The sequence below is a fragment of the Sturnus vulgaris genome, chromosome 31 (assembly GCF_052056855.1).
Source record: "Sturnus vulgaris isolate bStuVul1 chromosome 31, bStuVul1.hap1, whole genome shotgun sequence".
Classification (NCBI taxonomy): Eukaryota; Metazoa; Chordata; class Aves; order Passeriformes; family Sturnidae; genus Sturnus; species Sturnus vulgaris.
Genome location: NC_142273.1, coordinates 1,496,667 through 1,516,987, shown reverse-complemented (window position 1 = coordinate 1,516,987; position 20,321 = coordinate 1,496,667). Strand labels below are relative to the sequence as shown.

General features: G+C 61.2%; 3 protein-coding genes across 13 annotated transcripts; 2 read left to right on the top strand and 1 right to left on the bottom strand.

The window, feature by feature from the left end:
• Positions 1 to 228: 228 nt before the first annotated feature.
• On the top strand, positions 229 to 9,789 carry ATP8B2 (ATPase phospholipid transporting 8B2). Of its 8 annotated transcripts, none has more exons than XM_088181109.1 (27): positions 229 to 288; positions 1,056 to 1,107; positions 1,769 to 1,882; positions 2,031 to 2,129; positions 2,288 to 2,349; positions 2,468 to 2,540; positions 2,917 to 2,987; positions 3,141 to 3,220; positions 3,429 to 3,587; positions 3,666 to 3,754; positions 3,828 to 4,024; positions 4,744 to 4,952; positions 5,133 to 5,176; positions 5,252 to 5,417; positions 5,487 to 5,675; positions 5,883 to 5,998; positions 6,151 to 6,315; positions 6,392 to 6,503; positions 6,626 to 6,731; positions 6,849 to 6,990; positions 7,076 to 7,259; positions 7,438 to 7,661; positions 7,947 to 8,030; positions 8,211 to 8,456; positions 8,542 to 8,680; positions 8,774 to 8,904; positions 8,997 to 9,789. In XM_088181109.1, exons 1-27 carry the CDS (start codon positions 236 to 238, stop codon positions 9,282 to 9,284), a joined length of 3,594 nt encoding a protein of 1,197 aa, XP_088037235.1. In that variant the 5' UTR covers positions 229 to 235; the 3' UTR covers positions 9,285 to 9,789. The 8 variants fall into 8 exon arrangements, with proteins under 8 accessions (XP_088037235.1, XP_088037231.1, XP_088037233.1 ...); XM_088181105.1 differs by having other exon boundaries at positions 6,085 to 6,315; XM_088181107.1 differs by having other exon boundaries at positions 2,914 to 2,987.
• Positions 9,621 to 14,287, top strand: IL6R (interleukin 6 receptor). Of its 4 annotated transcripts, none has more exons than XM_088181120.1 (10): positions 9,621 to 9,888; positions 11,575 to 11,820; positions 11,903 to 12,026; positions 12,390 to 12,574; positions 12,653 to 12,813; positions 12,893 to 13,037; positions 13,118 to 13,161; positions 13,282 to 13,360; positions 13,450 to 13,558; positions 13,639 to 14,287. In XM_088181120.1, the coding sequence occupies exons 1-10, from the start codon at positions 9,621 to 9,623 to the stop codon at positions 13,826 to 13,828; spliced, it is 1,551 nt and encodes a 516-aa protein (XP_088037246.1). In that variant the 3' UTR covers positions 13,829 to 14,287. The 4 variants fall into 4 exon arrangements, with proteins under 4 accessions (XP_088037246.1, XP_088037245.1, XP_014748320.1 ...); XM_088181119.1 differs by having other exon boundaries at positions 12,650 to 12,813; XM_014892834.2 differs by lacking the exon at positions 9,621 to 9,888 and adding an exon at positions 10,445 to 10,603.
• A 513-nt stretch (positions 14,288 to 14,800) lies between these two features.
• Positions 14,801 to 19,363, bottom strand: SHE (Src homology 2 domain containing E). The gene is made up of 6 exons (XM_014892835.2): positions 18,347 to 19,363; positions 17,602 to 17,728; positions 16,484 to 16,792; positions 15,900 to 16,050; positions 15,678 to 15,797; positions 14,801 to 15,263 (listed from the first exon to the last, which is right to left on the bottom strand). Exons 1-6 carry the CDS (start codon positions 18,728 to 18,730, stop codon positions 15,077 to 15,079), a joined length of 1,278 nt encoding a protein of 425 aa, XP_014748321.1. The 5' UTR covers positions 18,731 to 19,363; the 3' UTR covers positions 14,801 to 15,076.
• Positions 19,364 to 20,321: the final 958 nt, after the last annotated feature.

Genomic DNA, 20,321 nt, shown 5'->3' with positions numbered 1-20,321 from the left:
AATCTGTGGGGCTGTCTCTGGTCCCCCAAGACTCACACGGACCCGTGTAGCTGCCCCGCTGGCCCGGACGCCGCCGGGGCCGCAGTGTGGGCCGCCCCCCGCGGCCGCGCTCCGTCGCTTCCCCGCGCCCCCCACCTCACTTCCGCCGCCGACCGGCGCCGCCGCGGCCATGGGGAGCTGAGGCGGCGGCAGAGGCAGCGGCCCCGGCCCGGCCCGGCCCGGCCGCCCGCTCCCCATGGGCTGCGGGGCCGCGGGACATGGAGCGGTGCGCGGCCCACCGAGCCCCCGGTAAGCGGGGCCGCGGTGAGCCCGGGTGAGGCCGGGGTGGGTCCCGGTCGGGCCCCAGTGCGGCCGTTGCCTCAGTAACGCGGCGGGGCGGGGCGGCAGGGCCCCGGCCGGGCCGGCAGCGGCAGCTCGGGCCGTGCCCGTGCCCCGGGAGATGTCCGAGAAGCGGCAGCGGCTCCGCGATCCCGGCGGGTGCGGGATGGGCACGGCGGGGGAGCAGAAATGGGGGCCGGGGGGTGCAGAGCTGGGGCTGCTGGGCTGCAGCTGAGCGGGGCTGGGAGTGCAGATTTTACGGGACTGCGGGTCCAGGAATGCAGCAAAGCAGGGCTGAGGGAGCAGAGGTGTGATCTGGGGGTGCAGTATCTGAGGGTGCAGGGCTGGAAGGGTCTGGTGACCTCCTGGTGCCGTGCTGGGGGAGCAGATAAGCCAGATGGGGGGATCCAGAATCTGAGGCTCTGGGAATAGAGGTGAGTAGAGCTGGAGGTCCAGCAGTGCAGCCTTGGGGGGATGCAGAATCTGTGGGTGGAGGCATGGTTAAGCAAGGATGGGGTTCTAGGTGTGCAGAGGTACAGGTCCTGGCATGGGAAAGCACAGGGCCACATAACACAGCTGAGAAGACTCCCTGTTCCCTGCCTTCTGGGATTCTGGGACTAGCTTGTCTCTCAGGATGGAGAGGAGATTGGGGTGTCAGGATTCAGGTCCTGGGGCTGTCTGGCTGCAGATGTAGGGGGTGTCAGGGTGCACGGGGCTGACAGGGTGCTGTGTTGCAGAGGAAGAGCGTCGAGTGCGAGCCAATGCACGGGAGTACAACGAGAAGTTCCAGTACGCAGTGAGTGAGGAGGGGCTGAACCGGGGGTCCTCGGGCAGGTTTGTGGGCTGCTGGGGTCTGAATCACCCACGCCTCTGTGGGGGGGAGGTGTTATGGCTACAAAATAGATGTTTATACCTGAAAAAATGGTGCTGTTGACATTAATGCCAATATAGCTGTGGGGCTGGCCGGGTACAGTGCACTCTGTGTGGAGGATTCAGGCCTCCCATTCTTGGCCAAGACCCAGAACCTTCTGGCTCTGCCCAGTTCCCAGCCTGGTCCCTCATCCCAGTGTGGATAATGGGTCAGCTTCTGAAGGTGCCAGGGGAGGGCAGTGCTCACTTTACCTCTCCCCACCTTGGAGGTTATCCCTGGCTGTTCCAGAGCTCCCTGCAGAGAAGGGAAAAGGGGATCTGGGTTATGGTCACCCTTCTGGGGGCCAGGTGCTGTTGCTGGAGGAGGCTGGTCCCAGGGTACCAGCTGGTGACTGAGACTGAGGAATTGGCTTCCCAAGGAAGCTGCCAGAGGTAGCACAGGAGCAGGAGCCTGACTCCCTGAAGAGCACACAGCTCCTGTGGTGAGCCACAGCCCCTGCCCTCCAGAGTGATCTCATCTTGGAGAGTTAATGGGGCCTTGGTAGCCTGTAAATCCTCTTCTTGCCCTATCTGTCCCCAGAGCAACTGCATCAAGACCTCCAAGTACAACATTGTCACCTTCCTGCCTGTCAACCTCTTCGAGCAGTTCCAGGAAGTGGCCAATACCTATTTCCTCTTCCTCCTCATCTTGCAGGTGAGTGCAGTCCTTCCCTGACTGGGCATAGAGGAGGGCTCCGAGTAGTCCCATATTTTGGAATTGGGGAGATTTGGCATCCTCGATCGAGGGCAACATGGGCCTGAGGCTGGCTGGTTCCTGTGTAATTCCTGTTCCTTGTCCCCAGCTGATCCCTCAGATCTCTTCGCTCTCCTGGTTTACCACCATCGTGCCTTTGGTTCTTGTCTTAACCATCACAGCTGTCAAAGACGCCACCGATGACTATGTGAGTGACTCCCCCTGTGCCCCTCTGCCCACTGAGCAGGGGATTAGGATGCTGTGCAGGGGTGCAGTGACCAGGGCCATGGCATTTGAGATGGTGGGGGAGCGCAGGACCCCATCCCCAAGAGGCTGACACTTCTCTCTCTTTTCCCTTGCTCCCAGTTCCGCCATAAAAGCGACAACCAGGTGAACAACCGGCAGTCTCAGGTCCTGATCGGTGGAGTGTGAGTGTCATGGGCACAGAGCATGGTGGAGAGGAAGCCAGGAACTCTGTGGGGGATGACACAGGGCAGTGGGCAGGGCAGGGCTCCTTCCTAACTACAGCTTGCTGTCCCTCTACAGCCTTCGGCAGGAGCAGTGGATGAATGTCCGTGTTGGAGACATCATCAAGTTGGAGAACAACCAGTTTGTGGCGGTGAGTGCAGCCCTAAGACAAGTATGGTTCCAACAAGGTGGGTAGCACACAGGGACCATGCGTGTGGTGCTACTCCTACTTTGCTTTTATGCTCCTCCATCACTTCTCAGGGTGGGGACATTAAGGACTTCCAACCTGGAAGTTGAATTTAGGTTGGAGAGTTGTAACCATGGTGGAGCCATGTTTTGAATTCTGAGGATCTGGGCACTTGGAGCAATGGTGGCTAGGCTCGGGTGCAAAGAACACATGGGGTTAGGGGTGTCCTTTGTAGATGCTCCAGGGAGTTCCAAGGACATGCAAGGGCCAGGAGCTTCCCTGGGGGAGGCACTGGGGAGCCCCAGTGTTGGCACAACCCTTCACAAGTCTCTCCCAGCAGGCTGACCTCCTCCTCCTCTCCAGCAGCGAACCCCATGGGTTATGCTACATAGAGACTGCAGAGCTGGATGGGTAAGTGCCCCTGCTCACCTTGGGGGGCCTGGGAAGGCAGGAGGTGGAAGTGAGAGTGGGCTGCAGGCAGGGCAGGAGCTGCTGGGAAGCACCTGTAAAGGCCCTTTCTGCCAGGTTGTATCTAACCCGCATGTGGTGCCCTGTTGCCTGCAGAGAGACCAACATGAAGGTGCGTCAGGCCATCCCTGTCACCGCCGAGCTGGGGGACACCAGCCAGCTGGCTCGCTTTGACGGTGAGTGCCTGGCACCAGCCCTCTGCCACTGGGCAGCCCCCACGTTCCTTCCTCCGTCACCCTGGCTAGACAAGTACCAGGCACTTGACATTGTCATTCTGTGACTCGAAGTGGATCTCTGGGGAGCCAGAGATGGTGCTGGGAGCACTGGGATGGAGCTGGCCATATGGAGAAGGCAAGTCCCAGCTGAGCCATACTGTGCACCCAGGTGAGGTGATCTGTGAACCCCCCAACAACAAGCTGGACAAGTTTAGTGGGACACTGTACTGGAAGGAGAGCAAGTACCCCCTGAGCAACCAGAACATGCTGCTGCGGGGCTGCGTCCTGCGCAACACCGAGTGGTGCTTTGGCCTCGTCATCTTTGCAGGTGGGCTGAGGCAGCAGCTTCTACTGTGCTGCACAGAGGGGAGGGAAAGACACCCCCTGATGCCTTCCCACTCCCCAGGACCTGACACAAAACTGATGCAGAACAGCGGCCGGACCAAATTTAAGCGGACAAGCATCGACCGGCTGATGAACACGCTGGTGCTCTGGGTATGCAGAAGGGAGATCCTGGGAGCCCTGGCTCTGACCCAGTCAGGGCTCTGATGTACTGTCCTGTCCCCAGATCTTTGGATTCCTGGTGTGCATGGGAGTGATCCTGGCCATTGGCAATGCCATCTGGGAGCATGAGGTGGGCGTCTGCTTCCAGATCTACTTGCCCTGGGACGAGGGGGTGCACAGTGCCTTCTTCTCTGGCTTCCTCTCCTTCTGGTCCTACATCATCATCCTCAACACTGTGGTGCCCATCTCGCTCTATGTGAGGTAGGGCAGGGGGCAGAGGGGCTGGGCAGGGGATGTATGAGAAAGTAGGGGTGCCCTCTGGGGAGGGGAGACAGGGATGGAGATCCACAGGCAGAACGGTGTGTTCTGTGGGTGGGTGTGGGCTGCTGTCATGGTGACAGGCCATGTCTGCCTTCAGGGATGCCCCAAGACCTGAGGACCCCAGGGGTCCCTCAGGGCACCCCTGGCTGTGTCTGTCTGGCTGCTCGTCTCTCCCTGCCCTGGCTGCACGCTGGCTATTTTGCTCTGCCTTCCTACAGCTCCCAGGCTCCTGCACTATCCCCTTCTCTCTCTCTTTTAATTTCTCTCTCTTTTCGTTCCCCAGCATGGGTTCTGTCACCCCTAGCCCCGAGGTAAGAATGTGTCACCCCCACCCCTCCCACTAGCTCATTGCTCTCTGCCCTGGGGGCTGGGGAGGGATTCAGGGTTCATAGGTGTTATCAGATGCCTGGGGAGCCCCACGGGCTGCCCCTTGGGTGCCTTGCCTCTGTCCCCAGGCCTGGCTTAGCGGTGGCTGTCAGCAGGAATGGGTTGCAGGCCAGTCCCCGGGAAGGGTGTGGGAGCTAGCAAGCTGTGGGGGGCACCTGGTGTGCTGGAGTGCCCAGGGCACTGAGGGTCTGGGGTGGGCATGTGTATGCCTGTCGCTGGCTCGGCAGAGCGTGCTGCCCTGCCCCAGTGACACCCAGCCATCCTCCCTGCAGCGTTGAGGTGATCCGGCTTGGGCACAGCTACTTCATCAACTGGGACAAGAAGATGTACTGTGCCAAGCGCCGGACGCCAGCTGAAGCCCGCACCACCACCCTCAATGAGGAGCTGGGGCAGGTGGAGTACATCTTTTCTGACAAGACTGGCACCCTCACCCAGAATATCATGGTCTTCAGCAAGTGCTCTGTGAACGGGCACAGCTATGGTGAGTGCCAGCTGCCAGAGCTAGGCTGGGGCTGTCCAGTGAGAGTGAGGGTGCACTGGGTCCCCACCTCCGTTTGGGGCTGTGAGGGGACAAGGAGCCTTAGCTAGAGCGTTGTTGGGCAGCAGCAGCTGCCATGGTGTTTGGTCTCTGTCGTGGTTAACTCCATACCCTGCTTTGCAGGTGATGTGCAGGACATGCTGGGTCACAAGGCAGAGCTGGGAGAGGTAAGGGTGCTGTCAGTTTGACGCCTGTCCGTGCCAAGTGCCACCTGGGGGTAACCTCAACTTTGCCCCTGCCAGAGGCCAGAGCCAGTAGACTTCTCCTTCAACCCACTGGCGGACCCACGGTTCCAGTTCTGGGACCCCAGCCTACTGGAAGCCGTCAAGCTGGGAGACCTTCACGTGCACGAGTTCTTCCGCCTGCTCTCACTCTGTCACACCGTCATGTCTGAAGAGAAGAGTGAAGGTAGGCGTGGGGCAGGATCTCTCTCTCTGGCTCACAGGACACTGTCACTGACTCCCATACTGTCCACAGGGGAGTTGTTGTACAAGGCACAGTCTCCAGATGAGGGAGCACTGGTCACAGCTGCCAGAAACTTCGGCTTTGTGTTCCGGTCCCGCACGCCCAAGACCATCACAGTGCATGAGCTGGGTCAAGCCATCACCTACCAGCTGCTGGCCATCCTGGACTTCAACAACATCCGCAAGCGCATGTCCGTCATCAGTAAGGTCCTGGGCATGGCACAGGGGCTCTGAGGCTGGGAAGGCCACATGGGGCTGCAGCATGGGGCTCATTGTGGCGTGCTGGGGGACCAGTCCAATGCTGATGGGGATGTGAGTGTGGAGGCATCGACAGGTTGATGGCTGGGGGTCAGAGTGGGACCTACTCCTGCACCCCTGAGCCAGGCATCTTGTTCACCCGTCCCTGCAGTCCGCAGCCCTGAGGGCAAGATCCGGCTCTACTGCAAAGGTGCTGACACCATCCTGCTGGAGCGGCTGCATCCCATCAACCAGGACCTGACCAGCATCACCACCGACCACCTCAACGTGCGTGGGACAGGGTCCTGTAGGCAGGGTGGGAAGGAGAGAATGGATGCCCAGGAGCCTGAGCTGGGCTTTGTGCCCTGTCCTAGGAACACCACTGGGGACTGGGGACGCCATCAGGGTCTGCCAGCGCACCCAGCTCTGACCACTTGCAGGAGTACGCTGGCGAGGGGCTGCGGACACTGGTGCTGGCCTACAGAGACCTGGAGGAGAGCTACTACAGGGACTGGTCCGAGCGGCTGCACCGAGCTGGCTGTGCCCCTGAGGCCCGTGAGGATCATCTGGCCCGGCTCTACGATGAGGTGGAGCATGATATGATGGTAGGTGGGCTGGAGGCTGAGGCTGGTGGTGGCTGAGGGTAGCTCCTGCTTGCTTACCTCCCACCTGTTCCCAAAGCTGCTTGGAGCCACAGCCATTGAGGACAAACTGCAGCAGGGGGTCCCCGAAACCATTGCAATCCTGACGCTGGCCAATATCAAGATCTGGGTGCTGACAGGGGACAAACAGGGTGAGGCGTGGCTGAGGTGTTGGCTTGAGATGAGAATGTTTGTGGGCTGGATTCCACCTGCCTGAGATCCCTACTGCTCTCCTGAGTGGACTCTGGCTCAGCCCCTGGTTTCCTGTCCTCAGAAACAGCTGTGAACATTGGCTACTCCTGCAAGATGCTGACAGATGACATGACAGAGGTGTTTGTGGTCACAGGCCACACTGTGCTGGAGGTGCGAGAGGAGCTCAGGTGAGAGTTGGGGGGCAGAGGACACAGAACAGTGCCAGTGTGGGCACAGCTGCGACTCGGGGAGCTAGAGATATGGAAGTGCCCTGAGATAGAACCCTGTACCCCCTCTCTTCTCAGGAAAGCCCGGGAGAAGATGATGGATGCGTCACGTTCCATGTGCAATGGCTTCTCCTACCAGGAGAAACTCTCCTCCAAGCTTACCTCTGTGCTCGAAGCCATTGCGGGCGAATACGCCCTGGTCATCAATGGGCACAGCCTGGTAGGTCCCTGAGAGTGCCAGGCAGGACAAGGCCCTGTGCCTATCTGTGTACCATGAACCCAGCTGTCCCTTGCTCTTCTTGCAGGCCCATGCACTGGAGGCAGATATGGAGGTGGAATTCCTGGAAACAGCGTGTGCCTGCAAGGCTGTTATCTGCTGCCGTGTCACACCCCTGCAGAAAGCCCAGGTGGTGGAGCTGGTGAAGAAGTATAAGAAAGCCGTCACTCTGGCCATTGGGGATGGGGCCAACGATGTCAGCATGATCAAGAGTAAGGCCTGGGATCTGGGGGACCACAGGAGAGACAGGCCACCCCCCTGCACCATCCTGGGGCCCATGGGAGCCTCTGAGCTCACCCGTCTGTGCCCTGCAGGAACAAAGTGCCTTTGCTGGGGGTGCTGCTCTGTGCTCCTGGCCCTTTCTTTACCTATCTCTCCTTCCCTCCACAGCTGCCCACATTGGGGTGGGCATCAGTGGGCAGGAAGGCATCCAGGCTGTGCTGGCCTCTGACTACTCCTTCTCCCAGTTCAAGTTCCTACAGCGGCTGCTCCTGGTGCATGGGCGCTGGTCCTACCTGCGCATGTGCAAATTTCTTTGCTACTTCTTCTACAAGAACTTTGCCTTCACCATGGTCCACTTCTGGTTTGGCTTCTTCTGTGGATTCTCAGCACAGGTGGGTTGGTGGCTTTTCACACTGGGAGCTGGGGAGGGTTTTCCTGCAGGGTTCCTCGGCTCTGAAGCATGTTCAGGTCCATGGACTCCCTCTGGAGACTCATCCTGAGCCAGAAGGCACAGCCTGGATGCGTGTGTGTCAGGAGCCTGTGGTCAGGGTGGGCAGTCCTGGGGACATGGAAACAGCTCTCCTGTCCCTGCAGCTGTGGGCACAGGGACTTGGGGGCTGGCTGGGGCACAGGGCGGGCAGGTCTCGTGTTCCTGCTGAGTACTCTATTCCATACAGACAGTGTATGACCAGTACTTCATCACTCTGTACAACATTGTCTACACGTCGCTGCCTGTGCTCGCTATGGGTGTCTTTGACCAGGTATGGCAGGGAGTAGTGAGAGGTCCCTGGGTGTGTGAGGAGTCTGGACCACTTCCCTTCATGCCCACCCTGTGGGAAGAAGGGCTGCCTGGATGCCTGAGTCAGGCTGTCCTTGTCCTTTTGTCCCTGTGGTGGAGGCTGCTCCTGCCCGGGGCTAAAGGGAGGTGCCCATGCCTCCAGGATGTGCCAGAGCAGCGGAGCATGGAGTACCCCAAACTCTATGAGCCTGGGCAGCTGAACCTGCTCTTCAACAAGCGGGAGTTCTTCATCTGCATTGCCCAAGGCATCTACACCTCCATCCTCATGTTCTTCATCCCCTACGGTGTCTTTGCTGATGCCACCCGTGATGACGGTGCCCAGCTGGCTGACTACCAGTCCTTTGCTGTCACTGTCGCCACCTCCCTGGTGATTGTCGTCAGTGTGCAGGTAGGGACGTGGTACTCGGCCCCAGACCCTCAGGGCACTTCAGGCATCCCCTGAGCCCTATCTCCTCCTGCATCCCCCCCACTAGATCGGGTTGGACACAGGATTCTGGACAGCTATCAACCACTTCTTCATCTGGGGCAGCCTGGCCGCTTACTTTGCCATCCTCTTCACCATGCACAGTGATGGTCTCTTCCTGATGTTCCCCAATCAGTTCCGCTTTGTGGGTGAGTCCCTGTGGTGCCCTACGCTCCTCATCCCAGCACCCAGCATGGTGCTGCCTCGGCCTAGCCCTCACTGGATCCACTGTTTCCCCCCAGGTAACGCTCAGAACACGCTGGCCCAGCCCACAGTCTGGTTGACCATTGCCCTCACCACCGTAGTCTGCATCGTGCCCGTTGTGGCCTTTCGCTTCCTTAAGTTGGACCTGAAACCAGAACTCTCGGATACGGTGAGAGTGCATGGCTGTAGGAGTGGTCACAGGGTGCTAGCCCTGAGGAGAGGTGGCTCCACAGGTCCCTGACCCTAGCCCCGTGTCCCCAGGTGCGCTACACTCAGCTGGTACGGAAGAAGCAGAAGACGCAGCACCGGTGCATGCGGCACGCGGGGCGTGTGGGCTCACGCCGCTCTGGCTATGCCTTCTCCCATCAGGAGGGTTTTGGGGAGCTCATCATGTCTGGCAAGAACATGCGGCTTAGCTCCTTGGCACTGTCCAGCTTTGCCCCCCGCCCCAGCACCAGCTGGATTGAGACCCTGCGGAAGAAGAAGGGCTGCGAGGGCAGCAGTGCTGGCAGCCCCAGTGGTGCAGCCGACAAGACTCTCAAGGTCTGAGGCTGGAGGGGGTCACATCCCCTCCAGTGCAGCTGGGAGCTCCCCTGCTCTGCCCCTGGCCCTGGGGAGGGCAAAGATCCTTGTCAGTGGGGTCCCATGGTAGGAGCAGAGGTGATGTGGGGGCCAGTGGTGAGGTTTGGAGGAGTCTGGATTGTTGCCTTCTAGCCAAAAATGCAGTCTTTCCCTCCCCAGGTTGGATGGATGGATGGATGGATGGATGGATGGATGGATGGATGGATGGATGGATGGATGGATGTCATCACCATCAGCCCCCCTCCTGTTCACTCCTCCATCAGTATTCAATTCCACTGAGTGCAAATGCCCCATCACAGATGAATGTATCATGCCAGAGGTGCAGGGCTCTGGGAGGACTGTGGCCTCTCTACGCCCTTCACCCACGTGTCTTTTTTTTATATAAACAAAAAAAGGAAAAAAAAAGTCCCTCTCAAAAAAATAGCAACCAAAACAAACAAACAAAAAAAAAAAGGAGTAAGGAAAAACCCTCTGAGTTTGCAAACCGACTCATTTCTTGTCTGGGTACAGGGAGGAGGCGGGAGGAAGGTCACCCTCCTTGTCCCCCCGCCTCAGGGTTCAGCAGGAGACGGTGGGTGCCGGATGGGAAAGGGGAAGTGTTCTGTGCCGCAGGGACGCTGGGTGTTGGCGGCTGCCGTGATTCACTCCCACGCCTGGTCTTGTGCAACCCGCGGCCTCTGCTTCCTCCCTTATCCTCCTCCTCTCCAGCTCCTTCGGGACCGAGTGCTCCTGGGGTGTGGGTGGGCAGTGGGGGACCCCCCGGAGTCTCTGGGGCTGTTGCGGTCCCAGGGACGCGATACCAAAGAGGAGCTTGTTAAGACGGGTGTTGGCGAGGGCTGGAGGGGATTTGGGGCTTTTGGAGTTATTTCGGTGGAGGGGATGCAGATCGGGGTGGATAATTTATGACGCGTTTCTATCTGGCGCGATAGTATAATTTTATGGTTCTTGAGGAAAAAAAAAAAAATCCAAACCAACTTTTTTTTTTTTTCCCCTTTTAATTAAAAAAAAAAGAAAATAATGTTCTGAGCAGACTGTGCCATGTCCCGTGTCCGGGGCAGAGCGGGGGAGGGCACAGAGAGGTGCGGGCGGTGGAGGGGGCGGTGTGGGCTCGCCCGGCCCCCGGCGCACGTGCCGCCCCTCCCCGCCCGGTTTCACAACCGCGGCCGCCGCCGATGTTTTCCTACCCGGGACCGGGCGCATGGCGCGGCCGCCGGGGACGCTTCTCCTCCTCCTCCGCCTCCTCCTCCTCCACCTCGCCGCCGCCGGGCGGCCCTGCGGCCCCGTCAGTGAGTGTAACCGGGCACCGGGCAGGGCGGGACAGGGGGATGGCTCTGAGCCTCTCCCGGTACCTGGGCCTCGTGGATCCGGGCACGGGGACGGGACACATGCGGTTCTCTGCCTGCCCCGAAGGAGCTCAGCGGGGCCCGGGGAGACGGGCGGGTGGTACGGGGCACCCCTGGGAGTGCTGGGGCCTCGGTCTGGGCTGCTGGGTGCTGGGTGCTGTGTCCCGGGTGCTGGGTGCGTGTTGGCTGCGTGCTGGGTGCTCTGTGGTGTGTCCCGGGTGCTGGGTGGTGCCGGGTGCTCTGTGCCGAGTACTGGGTGCTGTGTCCCGGGTGCTGGGTGGTGCTGGGTGCTGTGTCCCGCGTGCTGGGTGGTGCTGGGTGCTCTGTGCCGGGTGCTGGGTGCTGTGTCCCGCGTGCTGGGTGGTGCTGGGTGCTCTGTGCCGGGTACTGGGTGCTGTGTCCCGCGTGCTGGGTGGTGCTGGGTGCTCTGTGCCGGATACTGGGTGCTGTGTGCTGCGTGCTGGATGCGTGCTGGATGCATTCCCAGCAGCAGGAGCCGAAGGGAACAGCAGGTTCACACTGGCCATTGACCTTTGGTTGGAGTCGGGAGCGCTGCCCGGGCCTGACCCAGGCTGCCAGCCAGTGCAGTTGTTTAACCCCTCTGGCACTGGATCCCCTGCCCAGGGACTCTCAGGACCACCAGTCCTAATCTGCCACCTTCCCTGAGCTGTGCTCCCCACCCACAGACCTCTCAATATGCAGCCCACCAGGTGCTGTGGTGCCCATCTCTATTGTGGTGCCAGGGGTGCAGCACCCCACTATGTGAAAAGCCACTGCCACTGTCCAGCTCAGTGCCCTGACCCCCAGCAGTCACTGGACATCGGGAGCAGATGATGGGGTGCCTTCCATCTCCAGGAACACCCACTGGGCCTGGGGTCTCATCTTCATCATCTGGTTCCCTCTTGTCCCTCCAGGACTGTCACGGGACACAGTGTTGGGCCACCTGGGAGCCAACATCACATTGACCTGTCAGGACGAGGTGCCTGCAAACACCACGGTGTTGTGGCAGGTGGAGGAGCAGGGGGCAGCAGGGGTGTGGGGCCGGCAGCTGGCGGAGGGTAACACGCTGCTCCTGCGGCGGCTGCGCTACGAGGACTCCGGGCACTACAGCTGCTCTGTGGGGAGCCGCCTGCTGCGCTCCCTGCGGCTGCTGGTGGCAGGTGGGTCCACGCTGGGGTGGGAATGTCCCTGGCAGCGTTGCCTGTGATGGCCCCTGTCCCAGAGCACCTCCCTGCCTTGCAGAGCCCCCTGAAACTCCCCAGGTCTCCTGCTACCGGCGGAGCCACGATAAGGATGTCCTGTGTGAGTGGCCACAGCAGGAGAAGCCATCCCCAGGGACACGGGCGATACTCTGGGTGAAGCAGAGGTGAGTGCTGTCACTGCATCCACCATGGGCTGGGACCCCAGTAGGACAGAACATGTCCCTCTCCAAGGACCCTTTCCCTGGTGCCATCTGGGATCCCATTGCTCAGGATGCTTGCCTCCCTCCTTGCTTCCCTCCCTGTTTTCCCTAGTAGCTACTGGTAGCTGGGAGTCCACAGCATGTGATGTGTTTCTTCCCCATGGCTCCATTTCCCATTGCTTCCTGGGACCCCATGGCACAGAATGTATCACTTCCCACAGATCCTTTCCCTAACACTGCCAGGGACCCCACAGCATAGGACATGTCCCCCACAGCTGCCCTGTGCCTAGAGTATGCTGCAGCCCCCCCTGAGCTGTTACCTCACAGGTTTGTGGCTGAGAATGCCACAGAGCAGCGGTGCCGCTACTTCTCCAAGGCACGAAAGTTCGTTTGCCGGGTGAAGGTGCCACCTGGCACTGATGACACCAAACACCTCGTGGTGTCAACGTGCGTCAGCAACAGTGCCGGTGGCTCGGCTGGCAAAGACAAGATCATCACCCTCAGCAGTGTCCGTGAGTGCTGCCCCTGTTGCTGGGAGCTGGGGTGGCTGAGGGTGCAGTGCGAGGCCCTAAGCCCCCCTTTCCCAGCAGTGAAGCCAGACCCCCCAGTCAATGTGACAGTGCAGGCACTGGAGAAGGCGCCGCAGCGGCTGCAGGTGAACTGGTCCTACCCCTCCTCCTGGGACCCCCGTTTCTACTGGCTCCGCTTCCAGGTCCGCTACCGCCCTGAACCTGCACCAGCCTTCGTGGAGGTGAGACCCTGCTTGCTGGCATGTTGCTTGTCCCTGGCCAGACTATCTCCTGTGTCACACAGCCCTGTGTCCCCTCCAGGTGGATCAGGTGACAACAACTTGGCTCGACATTCGTGACGCATGGCGTGGGACGAGGCACGTGGTGCAGGTGAGGGCGAAGGATGAGTTCGGCCATGGTGCATGGAGCGAGTGGAGCCAGGAAGCTGTGGGTACCCCCTGGACAGGTAGGAGGCAATCATGGGGCCCTGAGACTGGGGGGTCACCATGGGGTCTCCCAGTCTCATACTCCCCACTCACTGTGCAGACCCTTGGGACTTCACCTCTGAAATGGAGCCTTTCAGCTCACAGGTAACAATGTTCTTGGCCCTGGGAAGCATCTCACACACCTGAATGGATCTCCATGTGGGACAAGGGGACACCAGGGCATGAGGGCTGACCTGTCCCATTGTGCCCCTCCACCTTTTGCAGGTCCCCATGGAAGATGGTTCCTATGGGGTGACAGTGTTCCCCAAGCTCTTCAGGGAGGATGATACTAATGGTGCTGGTGGTGAGGAAGGGTTCCTGGACTGGGGGTGGGGGGCAGGACACCCAGGTCCCTTATCCTCACAATGAGCCCATCCATTCTCTTTGTGTCAGGGGCTGTCATGGAATCCAGCACCCATCCTGTGGCATCCCCCTATGCCTTCCTGGTCACTGGGGGGAGTCTGCTCCTTGGCATTGCCCTGTTTGTTGGCATTGTGGTGAGGTGAGTGCCGGGGGGCTGATCCAGGGGGCTCTGTCTGCCTCCCCCCACCCCCGACCTGGATCCCCTCTTCTCCCCTGCAGGTACAGGCAGACATGGTGGACAAGTGGGCAGGAGACAACCAAGCCAGAGGGCGAGGGGCAGCATATGCTGGTCCCCCTAGGCCTCCCCGTGCCCACATTCAGTGATACCCCTCTGCTCTCACACCCTGCCCCCTCAGCCCCTGGAATGCTCCACATGACTCACGCAGACTTTTCCTCCTCAGGGCAGTAGTCAGGGGCTGAATATGGTAGGTGCTTGGGAGTTGGATGGGGGGTGTCCCAGGGCTGCAGTGTGGCTCTGGGAGCAGTTCCCCCCCATTATCCGGTGCTTCTGTGGCTGGGACAAGCCTCTGAGGAGGGGAATCAATGCCACCTCCCATGGAGAAGCAGCTAGGAAAGGCCCCACACTGAGTCCTGGGGGGCACCTTCCAGGAGCATGGCCAAGCTGGGGTGGCCAGGAGTGACAGCGCTGGAAGCACGGCTGCACCAGAGCACGGGAACTCGCCCGGGACCGGGTTTGGGGGTCCCACAGGGAAGGGCCTGGTTCCTACAGTGCCATGGGGGTCGGGGAGGGAGGGACTGGCTGGATCAGCTCCCCATACCTCTGCTCCAGCCCCGTCAGGGCTCCTTTTCAAAGCACATGTTGGGTAAACAAGACAATATGGCTCAAATAAATGCTTTGGATTTATAACTGGATTGGGTGCTGGGAGCAGGGTAGCAGAGGGGTTGCTGTAGCCCACCCTGAGAGTGGCTCCAGTGGGGTTGCAGCCTCACTTCATTCACCCCCTGCCTTGCTGTGCCCTGTAACTATGCCCCCCCCCATAAACCCTATTCTGTGTTCCCTATTTCACTGGTGCCTCCCACGCTGTAACCCCTATGCTGTGCACACCTTCATGCCACAAACCCCCTGCCCTGCATCCCCAGGCCATGCCTTCTCTGTCATGCACTGCCCACCCCGTGCTGGGTTGTGCAACACACCAGGGAGCTGCAGCTGCACCCAGACAGGAAACCACAAGACAAGGGGAGAGGGTGCTCAAGCACCCATGGGACAGTGTTCTGCTTCCCTTCTGCTGGCCTCCCGCTATAAAAAGCCTGGCAGGATGCAGATGTGCTGTTGGGAGAGCCCCAGAATCTCTGGCCCCCAAAACTGCGGTGACTCCTGCCACCACAAGGCACATCCCAGACCCGCCCCCAGGACCACTGCTTCCTCTCAGCCAAGAAGTTTATTTTACTAGATCATTACAGGTCCCAGTCTCACTGTGTGCTCCCACCTCGTGCACGTGGGCAGCCCCGTGACAAGTAGGTTCTGGCACGAGGTGGTTGGGATTTGTCCCAGCAAAAGGGGGACAGCCCTGCTGGAGTCCAGGAGTGGGGTCCCTTCAGGACTGGAGACATGACAAATGCCCCTCGCTGTGGCCGCACCGTGTCTCACGCCACAGGGGTGGGGGTCGCAGAGCACTCGGGGCGGTGTCAGCAGACGCTAATGCAGCTTGCAGTGCACGGGGTGCAGCAGGGCCATGTGCTCAGCCCCCTTGAAGGGCAGCTTCTCAGTGGAGTAGTAGTGCACGACTTCAGGGATGCTGGCGAAGACGCCGCTGGCCTGGCTGAGCGTGTACTTGTTGTCCTTGGTCTGGGCCACGATGATGTGGACGCAGCCCTGGCTGGTCCTGGGCGACCAGCAGGCATCAGTGTTGCCGCCAGCCCCCCCGGCGCCCGCCTGCCCCGCGGCCGTATCCACCCCTGTTTGTTCCCGTCCCGCTCTGATTGTTTCGGCTCCAGGGGCTGCACTTCCTCAGGAAGGAAACGCCACTGGCGCTCCCGACAATGTGCCGGGGAGGGGGACACGCCGTACCCCCCTTCCGCCCCAGCTCCACACCAGCATGCCTGGGGTCCCCCCCCGTGGATCAGGGGGTGCCGTCCCTCGGGATCTGGGTGCTTCCTCCCCATCAGGGCTTTGACATGAACAGCCAGGGGGAACTCGCGCTGCAGCATCACCTCAGGGTGGGGATTCGCCCTATCGCCCCAGGGTGGGAACCCCCGGGGCCGAGACCCCCCCGTTCTGTGGCCACCCCGACACTCACTTGAGCGCGATGGAGTACTTGCCGCTGCCCGTCTCGCTGGTGCGCACCAGGTAGCCGGCCTCCCGGCACGTCTGCAGCCGGCTCTCCGCCTCGGCCCGCGTGATGGCCCCGTGGTACCAACTGCGGGGGGACACAGGGAGGGGACGCTGAGCCGTGCAGAGCATTAGGCACTCCACCCCTCCTCGCCCCGTTTCCCACACGTGGATCGGCCTCGCAACTCACGGCTGTTTCTCCAGTGCTAGGGCAGGGTCCACCCGCTCCCCCTCGCTGTGCTCGGTGCCCGCCGGCTTCAGCATCTTGGGGGTCCAGCTCTTCTGGCGTAGGTGCTGCCGCAGTGTTTCCTCCTTAGGACGCTCCGAGCCCTCAAACTGGACTGGGAGGGAAAAGATGTGAGCCCCCAAAGCCCCACCTCCACTTTCAATCCCCATCCCGAGCTCCATCCCTTGTCCCCATCCCCAGCACTTTCCCCATTCCCAGTCCTAACCCCTTCTCCAACCACGTTCCTGTCCCCATCTGGTCCAACACCCCACCATGAAAAGGGATATCTTCAGTTACATCAGGTTGTTCAGAGCCCCATCCAACTTGACCAGGCAGGCATCACCTCTCTGGGCAACCTGTGCCAGTGCCTCGCCACCCTCAGCCCAAGAAAATTACTGTATCTAAAGTGCCCCTTACAGTTAAAAACCATTGCATCTTGTCTTCTTGTGACAAGCCCTGCTAGAAAGTCTGTCGCCGTCCCTGTCCCCATTCCATGCCTGTGCCTTCCCCCTCTCCATCCTCATTCCCATCCTGTCCCGGCCCCCTACCTGACAGTGCTTTGACAATCTGCTCCTTCTTCCATTCCCATGGCTGCTCATATTCCCCCGCTGGGCGCTCGTCGTTCTCAGGCAGGCGCCCATCACCAGCCCTCACCCTGCGCTCTGGGGTCCCCCCGGCCACCCCCTCCCCAGGCTCATAAGGGGTGTCATAGAGCTGTGGCCCCTTCCCTGACACCTCCTTGCCCCCTGGCCGTTTGGCAAGATCCAATTTGGCAGCCCCCTCCCCAGGCTCTCCAGGACCGTCCAGCAGCAGGATGGCTTTGACCAGGGGGTCCTTGGAGCCACGACGACGAATTTCTGTGGGGAAGAGGGATGATGGGTCAGGGATGGGTTTGTGTGCCCCTTGAGACCCCCCCCATTCCCACTACCAGCCCTCAGTGAGGGATGTGTGCTGGGGACCCTGTGCCGGCAACGCCCCATTGGGAACCAGCTTGGGAGGAGCTGGAGCAGGAAGGGGCCCATCCTCATGGCGCCTGTTCTGCTGTCCAGCCCCGAGGCTGCTGGCGCCACAGGCACAGACCCATGGCAGTGGGGCCAGCTGGGCTCCATGGCAGCAGGATGCTACACCCCAAACTGGAGCTCAGCTGTGCGGGAGGCCGCCCCAGGGGCTCACCCCTCCCAGCCCCCTGTTTCTCCCCACGGCGCCAGTCTTTGCCGAACAGCCTGGGCTGCCCCGCACGGAAAAAAAACATCAGCAGCAAATCTTTTATTTCCAGCTTCCGGCCCAGTCAGTTCCTGTTGTTGTGGCCAGCTGGACAGTCGCCACGCCAGCCGGGGTGTCGCTGGCTGGGGGGCACGGCCATTGGGAACTCTTGGGAGGTGGAACCCTGGGATGACTGGGGGGCACCGAGGGCTTTGCACTGGCCACATGTGCCCGTTCGATTTTGGCAGCAGGTCATGGCAACAGTTGAGGGGCCGGCCAGCACGGGTCAGTGTCCGGCCTTGCTCCCACTCCTTATCTGGCCCTGCGCAGCCGCAGGAAGCGGCGAGCAGCTTTCCTGTTCCCGGAGCCTCCTGCACCGGGTGGCTCCAAGGGCAGCCCAAGACTCCTGGCTGGGGAGCGGCGCCAGCTGTGCTGCTGTGGCATGGCTCAAAATGGCACGTACCTGTGATCATCTGCTGGGCATCATAGGGCTCCATGTACCCATCATTCTCCCCCAGGCGCTCAGCGTCCCGCTGCCCCTTGGTCCGTTTGGCATCGTAAGGGTCTGCGTAATCCTCCAGGATGATGACCTGAGCAGAGAATAGGCATTGCTGGCTTCAGAGGGCTGCAGGAGTCCTAGGAGGGGTGGCTAGTGGAGAGATTCCACTAGCACAGGGCCAGGCAGGGAACAGGCACACTGGAACCCCCAGGGAAGGATGATGACTTATCTGGGGTAAATGGAGCCATGCCACAACCCCAGAGGAGGCACCCCCTAGCACCTTTGGGTGGGGGCAGTCCAGACCGTTCCTATGTACCTCAGTGGTGGTAAGGAGCCTGGGGGGAGCTCTGGGACCCTTTTGGGTGACAGCAAACCCCCTGCCTGGCTCCCAGTTCTCCCAAGGCTGTGCAGGGGTGAAAGACTAGCTTTCCAGAAAAGCTTAAAAACAGCCTTTGTTTAACCAGCAGCTGAGCTCTGGGGTCAGACTTGTATGATGAAGATGCCTGGTGACCCCCCACCCCCACATGGGAGATGAAGGGCAGTTGGGATGAAGGCGGCTTTGAAGGAATTTAAAGGCAGTGGAGCCGGGCAGGATAAAAGGATGAAGTCAGCCAGGCTAATGAGTTGGAGATGAAATTAGTTAAAGCTGCCAGTGCTTCACGCTCCCCACATCTCCGCCTCTGCCCCCGGCTCCCAGTCCCTGCCTTACCGTCTCTGTCTTGGGGGGCTTCCCCTTGTCCTGCTCGGGGGCAGGCAGGCCGCCAGGCAGGGGTCCAGGGTGCCCCTTCCCATTCTTCTCAGAAGCATCCACCTTGATGAGGCGGTTGATGTAGGTTTTGGAGGGTCCCTCTGCTGTGCCTCCCTCCACTCTGGAATTCTTCCGCATCTTCCCGGTGGCGGCCTGGAGCAGACCCTGCAGGTTGTCCCGAGACAGCCGGCTGCCCCCTTCCTTGCCACCCCCAGCCGCCCGGTAGCCCCCCAGATCAGCAGTTGAATTCTTGCGGCTCTTGCCAAGGCTCCCGCTTCCCGGCCGAGCCCTCTCTGAAACCGTCTTCAGGTTGGATGGGAACTCCTTGAACCACTTGGCCGCCATGGAGCTGGGGAGACGCAGGGTGCCGCAGCCCCCCCGGGGGTCCCCGACACCCCAGGGCTGCCCCGCCGGCTCAGGGCCGACTCAGCCGGGGGGCCCTGGGCAGCCGGGATGCCCCCAGCCCTGGAACCGGGATCCGCTGCGGACTGGGGCCAGCCCGGGAGCGGGGATGCGGGCCGGGGGACCGGGGCCTTCGTGAGGGGCTCCAGGCGTCCTTCGCCCCGGCGGGGACAGCCGGTGGGTCCCCAGGGGTGCCGGCTCCTGGGGCCCGGGGAGGGAACCGCGTGCCCTCGGAGCTCCCTTGCCCCGGGGAAGGGTCTCGGCGGGGGCCGGGGTATCTGCTCCAGCAATGGGTCTCGCCGGGCGGTCTCGCCGGGTGTCAGAGGAGTCCGGCCGGGGCAGTCCCGGGGAGGTTCCAGGGGTCCGCTGCCCCTGGGGACGGGGCCCAGGGGGGTCTCTCCGAGCTCCGGAGGGCCCGGCCGGGGACGGGCAGCCGGGGGGTCCCGTCGCGGCTCCTCGGCGGGGCCCGTCTCCGGGGGCGCAGGGGCTTCGGCGAGGGGTCAGGCTGGCCCGGGGGGCCCCATGCAGCGGCGACGGGATGGGCCGGGGCCGGGGCCGGGCCGGGCCGGGGCCGGAGGGGCCGGAGGGGGTGGCAGGGCCGGCGCTCCCCGCCCAGATCCGGAGGGGGCGGCCCCGGGGAGCGGCGCGGCACCAGCCGGACAGGCAGAGAGCCGTGGGGAGCCGTGGGAAGAGATGGGAGCTTCGGTGGGGTCCCGCCCCGGTGCGGGTGAGACACCTCGTGACCCTGCCTGGATGATGGATCCTGCACATGGATCCCGCGGACGGACTGTACGGGTGGATCTCCGGGCAGAGACTCCAAGGACAGCACGGTGTATCTCCTCCACAGACCCTGGGCATGGACTGTGTGCTCCCCATGTGTGGAGACTCTGCACAACCCCGCCATCCACCAGTGCACAGCCAGCTGTACAAGGACCCCTGTGTACAGCCTGACAGGGCACTTTGTGCAGCCAGTGCCCTCTGTGCCCTCTCTTCACACCGCACCAGCCAAGTTCTACGTCTGGCCGTGCTGTCACCTTGCCAGAAAAGCGCGGCAGAGCCCAGTGGTTTGTCTTCCTATCGGGCCGCAGTGCCTTTACAACAGCAATCCCTCCCCCTTTGCAACTCCACGAGAAGAGGATAGGGTTTTGTGGCAAAATTGCTCCCATAGCCCCCAGGATGGGAGTTTGTGGCAAAATACGGGCTCCTCTTCTGTACAAGGGGGAGGTGCTGGGTGCTGGCAGCGCCATGGGAAGTGATGGCAATTACCTTGCTGGTGCTGCTGGGCAGGATGTGCCTTGCGGTGGTGCGATGCCACTGGCAGGCTGGTGCCCGAACTGCCAGTGGAATCTCATCTGGCTTTAGCTTTGCCTTTTTGTGGCCTAGGAAAACTCTCTTTCCCCACCAGTAAACTCAGATGCCGGCTCCTTTTCGTTCCTTCAGAAGGCAGATTTCAGTCCCCTTCAATTTTTATGGGGCCTCAATAGGACAGGCATGCAGGCAGCACTGTCTCGGTCGCTTTGTGCTGTTCACTTCA

Bases quoted from the DNA above. Each gene is read 5' to 3' on its own strand.
- ATP8B2 (XM_088181104.1), top strand. From the start codon at position 236: ATGGGCTGCGGGGCCGCGGGACATGGAGCGGTGCGCGGCCCACCGAGC. The intron at 2,541-2,913 runs GTGAGTGCAGCC...AGTCTCTCCCAG, and splicing joins AGAACAACCAGTTTGTGGCG to CAGGCTGACCTCCTCCTCCT. The intron at 7,662-7,946 runs GTGGGTTGGTGG...TATTCCATACAG, and splicing joins TCTGTGGATTCTCAGCACAG to ACAGTGTATGACCAGTACTT.
- SHE (XM_014892835.2), bottom strand. From the start codon at position 18,730: ATGGCGGCCAAGTGGTTCAAGGAGTTCCCATCCAACCTGAAGACGGTT. The intron at 16,793-17,601 runs GTACGTGCCATT...TCTTCCCCACAG, and splicing joins TGCCCAGCAGATGATCACAG to AAATTCGTCGTCGTGGCTCC. The intron at 15,798-15,899 runs GTGAGTTGCGAG...GTCCCCCCGCAG, and splicing joins CTAGCACTGGAGAAACAGCC to TTGGTACCACGGGGCCATCA.
- IL6R (XM_088181119.1), top strand. From the start codon at position 9,621: ATGTATCATGCCAGAGGTGCAGGGCTCTGGGAGGACTGTGGCCTCTCT. The intron at 9,889-11,574 runs GTGGGTGCCGGA...TTGTCCCTCCAG, and splicing joins TCAGGGTTCAGCAGGAGACG to GACTGTCACGGGACACAGTG. The intron at 12,814-12,892 runs GTGAGACCCTGC...TGTCCCCTCCAG, and splicing joins CTGCACCAGCCTTCGTGGAG to GTGGATCAGGTGACAACAAC.